The sequence below is a fragment of the Muntiacus reevesi genome, chromosome 2 (assembly GCF_963930625.1).
Source record: "Muntiacus reevesi chromosome 2, mMunRee1.1, whole genome shotgun sequence".
NCBI lineage: Eukaryota > Metazoa > Chordata > Mammalia > Artiodactyla > Cervidae > Muntiacus > Muntiacus reevesi.
Genome location: NC_089250.1, coordinates 29,465,110 through 29,482,573, shown reverse-complemented (window position 1 = coordinate 29,482,573; position 17,464 = coordinate 29,465,110). Strand labels below are relative to the sequence as shown.

General features: G+C 40.1%; 1 protein-coding gene across 1 annotated transcript in view; it reads left to right on the top strand.

Annotated features, from left to right (window-relative positions):
- ITGA8 (integrin subunit alpha 8) overlaps window positions 1–17,464 on the top strand; it is a 185,300-nt gene that overhangs the window by 91,709 nt on the left and 76,127 nt on the right. Inside the window, exons 16-20 of the mRNA XM_065921168.1 lie at window positions 4,792–4,847; window positions 5,474–5,628; window positions 8,112–8,249; window positions 8,753–8,820; window positions 12,144–12,291. Of these exons, the coding sequence (XP_065777240.1) occupies window positions 4,792–4,847; window positions 5,474–5,628; window positions 8,112–8,249; window positions 8,753–8,820; window positions 12,144–12,291 (565 nt within the window). The remainder of the gene's footprint in view (window positions 1–4,791; window positions 4,848–5,473; window positions 5,629–8,111; window positions 8,250–8,752; window positions 8,821–12,143; window positions 12,292–17,464) is intronic.

Below are 17,464 nucleotides of genomic sequence, written 5' to 3'. Positions count from 1 at the left end.
ACTCTGATGACCCCATGGACTGTAGCCCACCAGGCTCCTCTGTCCGTGGGATTCTCCAGGCAAGAATACTCAAGTGGGTTGCCATTTCCTTCTCCAGGGGATCTTCCCAACCCAGGAATCGAACCTGGGTCTCCTGCATTGTAGACAGATTCTTTACAGATTGAGCTACAAGGGAAGCCCCAATCTCTGGGTTGGAGAGTTCAATCCTTGGGTTGGGACAGAGCAGCCTGGTGGTTTATAGTGCATAGGGTCGCAAAGAGTCGGCCATGACTGAGCACACACACACTCTGAAAAATCAACAAATATTTGGAGTGTTTGAGATTTGCCCCCATTTTCCAGATGATATGGCATAATTCAGATGATACGGTCAGTTTCTGAGAAAGTCAAAATGCAGAACACAGCCTAGACCCTTAGAACAGGGGTACCCAACCTCCAGACTGTGGACCAGTACCTCCTGTCAAACCAGAGTTAGCATTAGATTAGAAGTAAAGTTCACAGTAAAGGTAAAGCACTCGAATCATCCTGAAACCATCTCCTTCAACCCCTGGTCTATGGAAAAATTGTCTTCCATAAAATCAGTCCCTTGTGCCAAAAAACTTGGGGACCGCTGTTATAGAATGTATTCCTAGCCAGTTTCAGCATGTTGCTCATAGCCTCTGGACAGGGATTCATACTGGAATCAGAGCCTTTGAGGGTGGAGGATAAGGGGTGTGGAGGACCCTGAAGAATTCCTTGAAGAACATCATTTGCTGGGACCTCTCAGTTTGGGGAGGACTGTCTTCCCCTTAACCAGCTTCTGAAAGTAACTGGGAAATGCCCTGGGCACATTTTAAAAGGGTATGAAACCATAAAATATTATAATGAAAGCCTGATCTGAGAAAATATGTGAAAAAGCCAGCATCTCTGTGAACCCTGGATGAAATGAACATGAAAGGAAGAATGAGTGCTACTTGAGCATGTGTCCCCACGTCCTCTGCACGTTCATGACTGAATGGACTTCTAGACTGAGTTCTTTAAAGCATATTGTGTAGGGGACACTCTGGTGTAAAATCTTCCTATGAACTAGATTATCTTTTCTAAGGATTTTTTGGTTTTTGAATCTTTTTTTTAAGTTTTGGTATTTTCAACGAATCACAGGATCTGTTTGGTCTTGTTGTAAGAATATTACTTTTTAACAAGAATTTTTTTTTTTCATGAACTCTTATTGCATTAAATCAGATTACTTAGGTAAAATACAATTTGTTTTGTGGGCAAATAACAGTTATTTATTCGATTCTGTTACGTCCATTTTCTGAAAGATGTTTCATTTTCACATGAAAAAATTTTGACTGGGTGACTCAAAGTATTAGAAGATGCGAAATTAACAGTGGGTTCAGTCTCAAATGTGTTTCTCAAATACTTTTTCAGATTTATTATAGGAATTTAGTTCAGTATTTCCAAAATGATTGAAAAGTATTTGTTGATTTTCTTTTCTGTGATTTTTGTCTGTATTTGATATAATTTTATATTGTACATATGAAAGCTATTAAGTCAAGCTCTAACTGGGAAAAGTTCTCCATTTCCCTCAATGTGAATTTCTGTGCCTTTCAAACAGCTATGTAGGCTTATAAAGTTTCTGCTACTTGTATTTCTAAATGAGAAAACAAAATAAAGCCAGCCTATAAATATTCATATAATTGTTATTGAATGAGAAAAAGTAAAATTAATAAAAAACATTTTACAGATGTAGAAGTTCATAAACTGTCCCCTCTTCAAATTTGAAAAAAACTTTTCAGTTACACCTAACTTTATGTAAAATCTATTATTAGCTATCATTGAAAGAGTATTGAATTAGCTCGACTGAAAACTGAAGTGCTTTGTATTTTTAAGTCCCGTTTCACATTTATTTCATTCTTCCTCCTCCATATGTGGCTATGAACACCATTATGTCACAGAATCATTATTCCAACCATTATTGCATCAGGTTAGGACTAGTGTTAGAGGATTTGTGATATACTGTCCTGCCTTCTGACACATCAGAAATATAGCTCAACAGTTTAAAATTTTAATTCTAATAATAATTCACAGCTTTCCCTGACACCCCAAGTGTTTATTGTAATTAGATGAAGACCTGTAAGTGTACTTAATAATCTGTTTCATAAAACATATGGTGGGGACTTCCTGGCAGTCCAGTGGTTAAGACTATACACACTTCCACTGCAGGGGATATAAGTTCAATCCCTGTTCGGGGAACTAAGATCCTACATGCTGCGTGGCCAAAAAACAATATACATATGCTGTATATGTGTGTGTTTATAGAGAAGAGAAATATTTTTCTAAATTCAGAATGAATATTTCAGTGAGGTTTTCTTTTTCCATCAGAACAGAGTGCTGTGAAAGTTATAACTTGGCAACTTTTTTTTTTTTTTTTTGGCTTAAAAGCATCTGTAAACAAAATGTTCAGGTTGGACTGCTGTTATCAATAATTCAGTATGAAAAAGCTAAAATTGTCCACTTAATGATATAAAGGTAACAGAGAGGGGGAACTAAGAAGTTTAGGGTAACACTGATGGAGCTTCCCAAGTGGCACCAGTGTAATGTAGGAGACACAGAGACGCAGGTTCAGTCCCTGGGTCGGGAAGATTCCCTGGAGAAGGAAATGGCAAATCGCTCCAGCACTCTTGCCTGGTAAATCCCATGGACAGAGGAGCTTAGTAAGTAGACTCTGGTCCTTGGGGTCACAAAAGAGTAGGATGTGACTGAGGACATACACACACACACAATTCGTAAATCAAAAGTAACCATTCGGCTGATAACATCATTTTTCAATCAAATTCTTCTCCCAAAGAGGAGATAATGTTCACATTCATAACTTTATTTTGCAAAAATTTTTCTGTTTCTTAATTGTGTTAAATAAAATACTGTACATAAAATTATTTCAATCTATATATAGATCATTTTATTACAAATAGGAATTTATTTTATACAAGCTAATGAGTTTTGTCTGTTTGGTGTAAGGATGAACAGGGGGAAAAAAAAGCCAATGGACAATTTTAACACATAACCAAGTACTTCCAAAAAAAGTCAGACACAGAAAAAAATTCCAGCTTTGAAAGCCAGACCTGCTACAAAATTTAAAGATGTGATTCACTATTCGTCTTTCTTGACTAATTCCAACTGAAGTAGAAGTGGGCTGGAATTTGTGATTTCTCTGGGGAAGTGGTACAAACACTTGAAATAGCAGAGACAGCTCGGGAAACGTTTGGCTTAATGGTATGTGGCAAATTATTTACCCTGAAGGGAGACATTGACTGAGGTCACGGGAGCTCGATGAATCCCAGATGTGACACATCTTCATTATATTTGACACAGGAAGCTGACACATAATTAAAGCACGACAAGGGATTATTTACTCCTTTTGGATTCTGTAGAAATGTTCAAATCATACTATAGTATTTACTAATAAAAAATGTTAAGGCTGTCATTAAATCATACTGAAGTATTTTCTTGTATTTTCACTTCCTTAGAAATGTGAAAAAGCCCCCTCGTGAATGCTGGCTCTTAGAGCTTGACATTTTTCCCTAGGGAGTTTAGCACAAGCAACAGGCAGGCAGAGACCACTGGCCAGTCCTCACTCCCTCCATGGCCAGATCCAAGTGCAGGCCGTCCTACAAGCCACAGCAGGGCCCTCCCTGGGTTGGGTTTAAGACATGTTCAAGGAAAAACTATAAAGATCTCTCTTGCATATCTATCTTCTCTTTTCTTTTGGCCATGCCAGGCAGCATGTGGGATCTTAGTTCCCCGACCAGGGATCGAACCGAGGCCCCCTGCGCTGGGCACACAGAGTCTTAACCACTGGATCCCCAGGGAAGTCCCCTTCATCCTCTATTGTCCTTACACACAGTATCATTGTGCCTACAGAGCCTGAGACAGCCATTCTCCTCTCCCCATTTTCTTTCTTTTTCCCTTCCTCTTCTTGTATCTCTGTCTCAAATTATATCCCAACCCTGGCAAGTAACTGCCGAGTCCCCATCTGCTTCCAAGGAAAGTAGATTCTGGTTCATTATACTGTGATGCTCCATGCCTTTCAGAATTAAGTCCAAATTCTTTTTTTTTAATTGAAGTGTAGTGGATGTATAATGTTGTATAAATTACAGGTATACAGTATAGTGATTCACAATTCATTTATAGTTATTATAAAACAGTGACTATGTTTCCCATGTTGTACAATATGTCCTTGTAGCTTATTTTTTACCTACAACTTTGCACCTCTTAATCCAAATTCTTTAATGTGATTTTCAAAGTCCTGTTCCCTACTGATCGACCAAGCCTCACTTTCTTTATCTTCCTGGTCCTGCTCTAATGCACCAAACATGCCAGATTCCTTCAGATTCCTCACATTGGGGTCACCTCCAGGCTGTATCACTAGCTGCCCTCTTACTATTCTGCCCAATTCTTTACTTCCTGGCACATGGAAGATATTTATATGTATTTCTTGAACAAAGATAGCAAGTAATTGATTAATGAATCCACTGATTAAATTAGTTGACCTCTAGTAAAATTTCCAAGTATAACCTTCCTATGTAATAATATCACCTTTCTTAATTGTATTAGACTTGTGAGATACATATATGTATATATATCAATAAATAAATAAATATGTGCATATTTATTTGTTTAATTGTGTGTGCACTAAGAGAAGTATAGAGGAAAAATAACAGATTTGTTTATCTGGGGTGAGGAAAAGAAAGATTGCTGCTTCAGACTGTTAAGTTTATTAACCAGAAAACTATTGACTATTATTTTCTCTAGCTTTTCTTTAAAAGTGTGCGCATCTGTGGCAGGCCAGAACATTGCAAACACAATAGGTGAGCATATTTTCATTTTCTACTCCTCTACCATATTAAGAAAATTCACTAGTAAGTGGACTTGCCCAATGGCTCAGTGAGTAAAGAATTCACCTGCAATACAGAGGTGCAGGTCTGATTCCTGGGTCGGGAAGATCCCCTGGAGGAGGGAATTGCAACCCACTCCAGTATTCTTGCCTGGAAAATTCCATGGACAAAAGAGCCTGGCAGGCTACAGTCCATGGGGTTGCAAAGAGTCAGATGTGACAAGCGACTAAACTCAAGCACTTCACTGAATAGACCATATGAAACTCTCAAAGAGCTCTTTATTCACACAAAAATTTCTATTATATATATGGGAACTTCTACCTAAATATTCCTTGAATAATTGGTGTTGTCTGTAGAAACAGATACAATTATGGGGGAAAAATGACTTTTTGTGTAAAACCATCATAAAACAAGTTTTTAAGTTTGGGGAGTATTTTATCAAATCTACACAGCTCATGTATTGTTTTTGATCCCAACTATGGCAAAAATGTTTCCTGAACAAGCAAGTTGAAATAGGAATTCTCTCTGGTAAAGCATTGCATTCACTGAATACTTTTCCTTTCTGGATTATATTTGCTTTACATCTTTCTGTCCTTTAGGCCTGACCGCTGAGGTGCAGTTAGACACCCTGAAACAAAAAGGAGCCATTAAACGTACGCTCTTCCTTGATAACCATCAGTCACATCTCGTCTTCCCTCTCGTGATAAAGGGGCAGAAATCCCCCCAGTGCCAGGATTTTATCGTTTACCTTCGAGTAAGTATTCCAGAATCAAACCTTTCTGGCCTCTCACATTCAAATCCAAACTCCAATCATTTTTCTCCATTTAAACCATCACAGTGGTTCTCAGGAACTTCCCTGGTGATTCAATGGTAAAGAATCTGCCTGCAATGCAGGAGACCTGGGTTCGATCCCTGGGTAGGGAAGATCCCCTGGAGAGATGCCCTGGAGGAGGGCATGGCAACCCACTCTAGTACTCTTGCCTAGAGAATCCCACGGACAGAGGAACCTGGTAGGCTGCAGTCCATAGGGTCACACAGAGTTGGACACGACTGAAATGACTAAGCAACAGTGATTCTCATAGACACACACCTATTTTCACTTGATTGGAGGAAACTTGGGGGCCACACACTCCTATGTTGAGTCTGACTTCAGTCAACCTAATAATGTATTGCCATTACTTCCTAAGCTGCTTCTTTTTCCTTTTAATTTTTACTATGGTTGATTTATAATGTTGCATTAATTTCTGCTAAGCTGCTTCTTGTTTTGAATATACTCTTAGTCTTAATACTAACTCAGGTGGTTTTCATTTCTTCCTCCCTCTCCCTAAAACACAAAAGTCAGACACAATTTATTTGAACTTTTATCCTACATGAGGATGTTTGGCCAGATTTTATCAAGGTGCATCTCTGAGCCAACTCAGGAAAAGGGTGAGGCAGTCAAAGGCTTTCTTAAAAGTAAGTTATAATATTTTTAAAGCAATGTATTTTTTTAAAGACTTTTTATCTTGTATTGGGGTATAACAATGTTGTGATAGTCTCAGGTGAATAGCAAAGGGACTCAGGCATACCTATACACATATCCATTCTCCCCCAAACTCTCCTCCCATCCCGGCTTCCACATAACATTGAGCAGAGCATAACATAGCATAACATTGTGCTATACAGTAAGTCCTTGTTGGTTATCCATTTTTAAATATAGCAGTGTGTACAGGCAACTATTAGTTCCTTCTCTGAGTCTGCAAGTCTCTTTCTGTTTTGTGAGTAAGTTCATTTGCATCCTTTCTTTTCAGATTCCACCTATAAGAGATGTCACACGGTGTTTCTCCTCTGACTTAATGTCACTCAGTGTGACCACCTCTGGGTCATCCATGTCGTTGCAGATGGCATGATTTCATTCTTTTTAATGACTGTGCAAAATTCCACTGTATAAACACACCACATTTATCCACTTCTTTATCCATTCCTCTGTCGGTGGACATTTAGATTGTAAGGCAATGTATTTTTACAATAACTCCTAAACCTCCATGACATTAAAAAGCCAAAATGTGTATGATACAGTTATTTCATCTTCTTACCAGTTGTAAGGTGGTGAAGACTCTATTCAGTTGGTCTTCTCCTTGAGGGGACATAATAACAGAAAACCCACAGAAAGCGGAGTTTACAAATAAAGTAGATAACTAATGGGAACCTACAGTATAGCTCAGAGAACCCCGATCAGTCCTCTTTGGTGACCTAAATGAGAAGGATATCCAAAAAGAAGGGGTCTGTGTATACGTGTGGCTGATTCACTTTGCTATACAGCAGAGACTAACGCAACATTGTAAAACAACTATACTCCAATAAAAGTTAATTTTAAAAAGCACATTCTGGAATGAAAAGCCAGCACGACTCTTGTGTCTCCTTATGACTGATGCTGGCATGCATCTGAAGGCTGGCATGCCCACTCCACAGTTTGGGAGCTCCTGTGTGCCCAGACCTTATTGGGGAGCTACCCCCTCACTCCCAGGAAAGTTCTGGTTCTCTTCTAAGGGAACTTCCGATGTGCTGGAGGTGTTTTGAAATTCATACAAATGAGGACTTTAAAGAAATGAGGAGAAAGGAAGAGAATCAAAGAGGTTTCCTTCCTCTGAGCACAAGAGGGCTTATAAATTCTGCCGACCTCATCAAAATAAAAATCCCAGTTCATGAAACTCTCAGGGACTTTGACTGTGCATCTGTTTTTTATGTATAGACCTGTGGTGGCTCAGTGGTAAAGAGTCCGCCTACAATGTAGGAAACCCGGGTTCCATCCTTGGATTGGGAAGATGCCCTGGAGAAGGAAATGGCAACCCACTCCAGTATTCTTGCCTGGGAAGTCCTATGGGCAGAGGAGCTTGGCAGGCTACAGTCCATGGGGTCACAAAGAGTCAGACATGTCTGAGCACAAACATAGGCTTTTAACTATGTGATTTGACCCATTCATGTGAGTTGTTGAAGATCTGGAGAACCCAAAGATTGCCACTGGAAGCATGTATTTCATCAAAGGCACAGCTCTAAATGATTCCATCTCTGAACATAGATTCATGAAGCTGGCCCTTCTGTGCTACATCCATCAGTATGTGCCTAAGCCTGCTGGGGTGGTAATTACTTCATCATTCACTTTCATTGTGCAAAATCAAATGTTGCCTGCCTTTCACCAGCTAACATCTTGTAGCCATTTTACAGAGCTTTTCTTGAGTTTGTGATTATTTTCTCTAGGATGAGACTGAATTCCGAGACAAATTATCTCCAATCAACATCAGTGTGAATTACAGTTTGGATGAATCCACTTTTCAAGAAGGTCTGGAGGTGAAACCAATATTGAACTACTACAGGGACAACGTTGTTACTGAACAGGTGGGTCCTGGACCATCTTGGATGGCATAATCTCAGTCGGGCCCTGGGCACTGCTCCCATGACCTTCAGACAAAATCCCTCCCATTTTGTTTTCATTCCTACACACATGTTTGTAACATTTGGGAGATTTTCTGAACACGTTTCTTAAAACACTGTATCTCTGTGTTTTCGGAAGCCCTTCCCCTTGTGCAACCAAGATTTAATTTGTTCAAAATGTGACTGTAATAGAAGCAATACAGCCTGTAATCCTCAAAACACTGCCAGAGTAGCATTCTTTACAGACATTTCAGATTGAATTGGAATCGGGCTGTTAAGTAAACTAACCTACATGGGAAGGTCACTGCCAAACACAAGAGTTTTCTTGCCGGGTGGACTCATGCACAGTGCAAGGAAAGCTTTGGTTTAACTTGTGGGATCATTCATAATTTTCAAGAAAAAGGATGGGATGTGGGTTTTCTCAGATCTTTTATCAGATCTTTCTGATACATGTTTGCACAACTCAGGCTCACATCCTGGTCGACTGTGGAGAAGATAACATGTGCATTCCTGACTTGAAGCTGTCAGCTAGACCGTAAGTTTAAATAAATAAACTTGTCCATTTTATCTAATAGAATACAGGTGTTTATTTAAAGCTTCCCTGGAGAAAGTATACACGTCCAACTACTACCCAGAATGTGCTGCCTGAGATTCTTGAGCTTAGCTACCCTTTGGGCTAGCCTGTGGTTTGGGTCAGTTCTTTGTCATTGGTGTCAAGCGACACACCCTAAGGCTTTGCCTGGGCTGTTTCATCTTTCAGCAAAAGTAGGGGGAAATGTTTTTGTTCGAAGTTAACTCATCTCTGGGTGGTTCCGGTTGTATTTATTTGCCTCTGTCTTGTGGGCAAAGGATTCAGACAGGCTGGTTCCATCAATACCTCTGCTGAACCTGTTTTTGCAGCTCCCCATGACTCAGAGGCATCTTTAAAATGGTCAAAACAAAATTTTGATTTACTGGAAAAAAAATGTTAATGTGACTTGATGAAGTAAAGCTGAAGATATCACAAATCAAATAGGAATCAAAGGGAAGTATCCTGGGACTCCCCTGGTGGTCTAGTGGTAAAGAACCCACCTTGCAATGCAGGGAACGCATTGTTAGTCACTCGGTCATGTCCGACTCTGTGGGCTGTAGCCTGCCAGGTCCCTCTGTCCATGGAATTCTCCAGGCAAGAATACTGGAGTGGGTTGACATTTCCTTCTCCAGGGGATCTTCCCCACCCAGGGATTGAACCTGGGTCTCCTGCATTACAGGCAGAGTCTTTACCATCTGAGCCACCAGGGAAGCCCTCCCTACAGTGGCAGGTCAAAACAAAAGCAATTTTGATTAACTGGGAAAAAAGTGTTAATGTCACTTAATGAAGTAAAGCTGAAGATGTCCCCAAATCAAATAGGAATCAAAGGGCCGTGTCCTGGAACTTCCCTGGTGGTCCAGTAGTTAACAATCCCCCTTGCAGTGCAGGGAACCTGGGTTCGATCCCTGGTGGGGAAACCAAGATCCCACATGCTGTGGAGCAACTAAACCCGGGCACCACAGTGTGGTTATGAAAAATCCTGCTGTCTACCACTCAACCCAATACAGCCAAGTAAATAGTAAATAAATGCATTTTGTTTAAATGGCCATATGCTGTTAATAGGATTCATTATAGTTTTCAAGATGTTACCTTTGGGGGCAACTGAGAAAAGGGCACATGGGATCTCAGTGTTATTTCTTACAAGTGCATGTGAATCAATAATTGTCTTAAAATAAAAAGTGTTTTTTTATGTCACACACACAAAAGTATGTTTTTTAATAAGGAAGTGAAATTGTTTCGATTGTGAATAAACCTTGACTATCAAAAACTCTAGCGTTTTCCCCAGTTGATTCATATAACTCATCATTTAAGACTTCTTAAAGTATTTAATTAAAAGTTTATGGCTTCCCTGGTGGCTCAGTGATAAACAATCCGCCTTCCAGTGCAGGAGATGTGGGTTAGATCCCTGGGTCAGAAAGAGCCCCTGGAGAAGGAAATGGAAACCCACTCCAGTATTCTTGCCTGGGAAATCCCACAAACAGAGCAACCAGGTGGGCCACAGTCCACAGGATCACAAAGAGTTGGATATGACTTAGGGACTAAACAGCAAAGAAATAGAAACTACATTTTCACTTAGAAGCATTCAGGGGGCACATTACAGATAATGTGATTACTTCTTGCAGTAAAAATATCTTAATTTATTAAATTTAAATGTTATACTTTCTAATAATTAAAAAGGAATGGCAATTAGAATAGACAAGGTAGAACTTTCTGAATTCTGACATTATAATACTATACCCTTTGTAAAGTCTTGTTTAATTTTCACCTTATTTAGCCATGCCCAGAGTATGTATGCAAACTAGCTTGTCACAGATATCTGCTTGTCATCAGATGGAATCTTATCTTTTTTTATGTTATGATACCATGAAACATCTCTGTATCAAAAAGTTTAAATAAAACATTCTTGTCCAAGAAATGTACTATTGGAATAGTCTAAAAAATAAATTACAAGCTATTTCATTAAAAAAAAAAAAAAGAATCAAAGGACTTCTCAGTGGCTTGTCATGGAGACACAGCAGTCCAGCACTGGTTCTGACTGCATTGTATTAGGGAAAGAAATAGGTCTAAGGGGTAAAATATCCCATGGCAGAAAAAGCATAGGAAGAAACTTTATTTGCCTCTGTCTTGTGGACGAAAGATTCAGACAAGCCGGTTCCATCCACATCTTTGCTGAACCCATTTCTGCAGCACCCTGTGACTTAGAGGCATGTTTAAGACGGTCAAAACAAAAGCAGTTTTGATTTGCTGGAGAAGAAAATGTTAATGGCACTCGGTGAAGTAAAGCTGAAGATGTCACAGAATCAAATAGGAATCAAAGAGCACCCAGTAAAAATGTGCTCCTCCCCACCTCCTTCAACCCAGACCCACCCCAGGAACTATCTCACTACCAGTGTGGAATCTTCTTGGTAACCACTCATGGGGACCTTTTCCAAATTTCATAATTTAGCGAGTGTCCAAAGCAATATCTTCGATTAAGGGTCAAAAGTAGACTTTTCCAAATGCTGGTTTGATTAAAAGTTTGGAGGGAATTAAATTTCTTCAAAATACCCCCAAATCTTCCAATAGTTATTTGAGATCTTCTTTTGTCTGCCTCTCTCTTCCCTCTTAGTTTCCACTTTGTGTTACCCATGCCTCCTTCTACTTTCTAAATCATCTCTCTCCTTCTCTTCCTGCTGTCCGTCTTCCTCCTATGGGATGTTTTCAGGGATGGGCTGAAGCTCCCTCCTTCTGGCTTGTGAGCCAAATAATTTTCAGTTTTTGCTGGTAGACTGTTAAGTATGTGGGTAGTTGACAATTGATCACAATGGGAGGATTTATACCACTGGAACCAGCAAATGCTATAGGTCGTAGTTTTGTTTAATTTTTTTTTTTTTTTTTTGAGAACTGGTTGTTTATTTATTATACAGGTTTTAAAGGTTACTTTCCATTTATAGTTGTTACAAGATACAGGCTATCTTGTACAGTATCCCACATTGTACAATACAATCCTTGAGCGTAACTTAATAGCCAGTAGTTTGTGCCTCCCACTCCCTGACCTCAATATTGCCCTTCCCCCTGCACCAGTAACCACTAGTTTGGAGAACTGGTGGTTAATCATTTACTGTGGGGTGTTTTCCTACCCTTCCAGTCCAGACAGTTTTAATTCTTCTGATCACCCCCTGAAGACAATGAATCTTGTTTTTTTCTCAGTCTTGCATGTTCACATCTTCCTCTAAGTCCTTAAATAAAATATCCATGCTTCCAGAGATATATCATACGTAATGATTCTTTTTAAACTGCCTTTTTAGAGATAAGCCCCAGGTCATCATTGGAGATGAAAACCACCTTATGCTTATAATCAACGCGAGAAATGAAGGGGAAGGTGCCTACGAAGCCGAGCTCTTTGTGCTCATTCCAGAAGAGGCCGATTATGTTGGGATTGAACGAAGCAACAAGGTAATGCCAGGAGGTCATCTGGAGGAGGAAAGAGCTAGGTGTATTTTGAAATCAAATCCATGTTAAGTCATCTTAGCTGAGAGTTTCTTCATTAGTAAAAGGAAACAAGATGGCACCTCATTTTGTTAAGCACGATAGCAATGGCCCAGGAAAAGTGATGGTCTTAAGCAGTATTCATATCTTTCTTGGCCACAGTGCAAAGATAAAGTGACCAAAAAGTGGGAGCTGAAATGAGGAAGACCACTGTCTGAAAGAGGCAGCCCATCAATGTGATCCATCACCCCTACCCCAAGCTGACTTCCACCCACCCCAGCTGTTTTCTGGCCTTGAACTTTGAGTTCCTTTATGCTTCAAGCCAGTCCCAGGAGGTCTGGTTTTCATTACTGTTTTTGGAGGAAGGTCCTGCCAATCCCAGCTGGGCACTGAAAGAGCCTAGACAGGCAATGGAGACAAAATGCATTCATTTTTTCTTTTCTTTCTTCCTAGTCTACCTTTTCAGGACCAGGACCAAGAAAAAGCCAAGCTTTTGTCATTTGCCAACCCTGCAGTGCCACTATTTGTTGAACTGACCTTGACGCTCTTTATAGAATTTCCTTTCTTTATCAGAATATGAACCTTCCCATGCAGAATATTTTTGGGTTCTGGTAGAAAATCATTATAAACACACCAAAGGATAACAGAGAGAGTCCCTTGGTTTCAGAGGTATACAGACTCACATCTAAGGGCAAAGGCCAAGTTTCACACTTGCATAGTCTTGCCCGCAGTTCTCATGGAAGTTTGCACAATGAGTAGTATTTAACTTCTTGCTGATGGGCGTGGTTCGTTTAACTGAAGTTATTAAAATTCTGCTACTTTTCAGAAACTGCACCATCTTGGGAACATGCACATTCTAATGATTATATCATCTAATGAAATATAATTCCTTTAAAGAAATACTAACAACAGTTGCGATGTGGGTATTTGAAAGACATTTACAAATGTGAGGAATACAAAATTCTCTGTGCACACCTCTAGTCTCATGATTAATGTTTTGGTTAAATTATCTTCTCAGTAAAAAAATAAACCCAGAGGAACAATAATCAAGTATATTCGACAGTCCTAAAGTCATCACAAATTTCTATTGTTTCTAGGGAACATATCATCTAGGAACACTTACAAGCAAATAATATGTAAACAAACAAACAATGAAGCTCAAGTATATTATTTTAAAAGCTGTTCCAGAGCTCTTCTTATGTTTTTATTTCAATGCCCTTTCTGTCACTCCACCCCTGACTTAGTTATACAAAGCGTCTATTCAAAATATTCTTCTTTTAGCAAAGCATTCAGTTTACTATCCACTTTATTGCATGGAAAACATAGGAAACATTTATCGTTTCTATCTTTGGGGCTTTAGACATTACAACAGACATTATCCATAATCTCCAATGAGTCCTTAACTGTTTTCCTCCATCAATTTCCCTTGGGCAGAATTTGAATTTGACATAACTAAGCCACATTCTAATTCCTTCTTTGTTTTTAAGCAGTTTGAGGTTTGTGTCCCTTTTTCTTTATACTCAGTTCAAGTTTGGGGCTTTTTTAAAGCAATTTTCTCTCAAGAGGAAAAATATGAGGGATTATCTGATTGTCGGTTTTGCTGTTCTCTGATTAAAATCATTTTTTTATTTGAGCATAATTGCTTTACAATGTTGTGTTAGTTTCTGCTATACAACAAAGTGAATCAGCTATATGTGTATATATGTCCCTTTCCTCTGGAGCCTCCCTCTCACCTGCCCGTCCCACCCCTCTAGGTCGTCATAGAATACTAAGCTGAGCTCCGTGTGCTATATGGCAGATTCCCAATGGCTACCTATTTTACACATGGTAGTGTATATATATATCAATCCTAATTAAAAAAACTAAAAATAGGGATAAAAAATTAAAAATGAAGCTACCATATGACCCAGCAATCCCACCACTGGGCATTTATCCTGAGAAAACCATAATTACAAAAGGTATAGCACCCTAACGTTCATTGTGGCACTATTTAGAATAGCCAGGACATGGAAGCAACCTAGATGTCCATAACAGAGGAATCGATAAAGAAGATGTGGTGCATATATACAATGGAAAGCATACATCTTTTTTGAAAATGTAGATGCTGGTCATCTCCTGCTCTAGAGATCTTAATGGAGTCAGCCTTTATACTTTTTTTCAGCGACTTTCTTCTGAATGTTTCCAGAAATAAAAGCCTATATGCTTTATCTTTTTATTATTGTGGTAAAATGTATGTAACATAAAAGTTACCATTTTAACCCTTTTGAAGTGTACAGTTCAGTGACATGAAGTATAATGACATTGCTGTGTCACTACTGACCATCTCCAGAACATTTTCATCATCCCAGAAGGAAACTCTGTACCCAGGAAACACGGGCTCCCTCTTACCCCTTTCCTGGCCTCTAGGACTCAGCATTCCACATTCTGTCTCTATTTAAGGGACCTCATATACACTCCACTCTTCTGTCTCCACCCACTTCACACTCTGGGTGTCCAGAATTGGATTTCATGGGACCATTATTCAGTTCATCACAGGTATGTAGTTGAATATAGCTGTCAGATTTTAACCTACCTCAATTTCCCCCCAGCTCCAATAATAAAATGTTTGTAAATCATCCCAATACTCTGGTCCCTAAACCTATGATCTTTTTCTTTAACAACTTTGCTGAGGTTCAGTGTGTATCCTGTAAAAACCACCCATTGTAATTACATAGGTTCAATACACACACAATTCATTTATTTTAGTAATTTATAGAGGAATGCAACTATCACAGCAATACAAACTTAGAACATTTCCATCATCTCAAAAAGTTGCCATGTGCTTATTTGCAGTCAATCACCACCCCTAAATCCAGCCAAGGCAGCCACTAATTAACTTCCATCTGTGTAAATTTACCTTTTCTGTACACTTCATATTAATGGGGCCATACCATAAACAGTCATTTGTGTCTAGGTTTCACTTAATACAATGTTTTTGAGGTTTATCTATGTCATAGTCTGTATAAGACATTAGTAATTATTCCTGTATATTGCTGAGTAGTATTCCATTGTAAGAACAAATCTTGTTTTGTTTATTCACACACACACACACACATACAAAAAGAACTAGACTTCATCTTTCCACACTCCTCTCCATAGCCTATCTCAGGGAACCTCACTAGTCTCCGCTCAGTTTCTAAAACTTAAGTCAGCATATGCCTGTCCAACCGAACCCCCTCTCCATCTCACTGCTTTTCTCCAGACCCACCCAGTCTTCTCCTGGGATGACTACAACAGTCTCCTAAGTCATCTCCCCATCTCCCAGCCTCTTCCCTACACTGGAAGCCTTCTTTCTAAAATGCAAATCTGACCCTGTCACTCCCTTACTCAAAGCATATATGTGGAATCTAGAAAAATGGTACAGATGAAGCTATTTGCAGGGCAGGAATAGAGACACAGACATGGAGATTGGACTTGTGGACACAGGAGGGAAGGAGCATGCAAGACAAATTGGGAGAGTAGCACCAACATACATACACTACCATGTGTAAGACAGACAGCTGGTGGGAGCTCAGCTCGGTGCTCTGTGCTGACCTAGGGGGTGGGCTGGAGGGGTGGCAGAGGGAGGTCCATTAGGGAGGGGATGTGTGTATACATGCAGCTGATTCACACTGTGTACAGGGGAAATTAACACAACATTGTAACGCAACTATACCCCAATTTAAAAAAAAAACACACAAAAAACCCCTTTCTAGCTCCCTATTGCTTGTAGGGTAAAGTGCAAATCCCAAGATGACTTATGAGGCCCTTAATTACACCCCTGCTGATCTCCTCTTGGGTTTCCTAGGTTGCTCAATGATAAAGAACCTGCCTGCCAATGCAGAAGACACAGGAGACTCGGGTTTGATCCCTGGGTCAGGAAGATCCCCTGGAGGAGGTAAAGGCAACCCACTCCAGTATTCTTGCCTGGAAAATCCCATGGACAGAAGAGCCTGGAGAGCTATGGTCTATGGGGTTTCAAAGAGTCATATACACACTTGCACGCTAATCTCCTCAGCCGCATCACAGGTTTTTGAGTCTTTCCTTTACCCCCACCCTAATCCTAGAGGGATGGAATTTCTTTTCAGTGTCTGTATTACCCATGAGCCCTCCCGCCACAGAGGGCTCACATGTCCTGCTCCCTCAGTAACTCCACTCTCTGTCCCCTTCTTCCAGCTTACTTCTTACTGCTCACCCTTCAGGCCTCAGTCTAATAATGATGGAGGCTGCTGACATTCATGGAGCAATTGCTGTGAGCTGTGCTCTGCTCTGAGCTCTTGCAAGTATTCAGTTTACTTAATCCTCCTAGCAGCCTGATAGAGACACAGGAAGGCTATCATAGATAAGAAGAAACAGAAGCATGCCCAAAGTCATGCAGCTATTATGTAGCAGAACCAAGACTGACACCTGAGCTGGCAGGTCAGGCCCGTCCTCTTAACCTCTGAGCTGCCCTGCCCCCCGCAAACTTTAGATGTCACTTCCTCCAGGGTGTCTTCTTTGACTGCTTACTTCTTTTTCTTTTTTTTAAAATATCTTTTTATTTTGTGTTGGAGTATAGCCGATTAACAAACAATACTGTGATAGTTTCAGGGGAACATGAAGGAACCCAGCCATACATATACATGTATCTGAAAGTGAAAGTCGTTCAGTCTTGTCTGACTCTTTGCAACCCCATGGACTGTACAGTCCATGGAATTCTCCAGGCCAGAATACTGAAGTGGGTAGCCTTTCCCCTCTCCAGGGGATCTTCCCAACTCAGGGATTGAACCCAGGTCTCTCGCATTGCAGTCTTTACCAGCAGAGCCACCAGGGAAGCCCACGTACCTATTCTCCCCCAAACTCCCTTCCCATCCAGTTCGCCAAATGACACTGAGCAGTTCTGCGTGCTATACAGTAGGTCCTTGTTGGTTATCCATTTTAAACATAGCAGTGTGTATATGTCTATCCCAAACTCCCCAACTATCTTCCCCCCCCTTTCCTCTGGCACCTATAAGCTTGTTCTCCAAGTCTGTGAGACTTGTAAGTCAGTTCTGATGGCTTATTTCTCTGTGCGTGTGCTCCTCCATCACTATGAATTTCTCCTATCATGAAACTCAGCAAACTGTATGTCTCCATTGCTTGC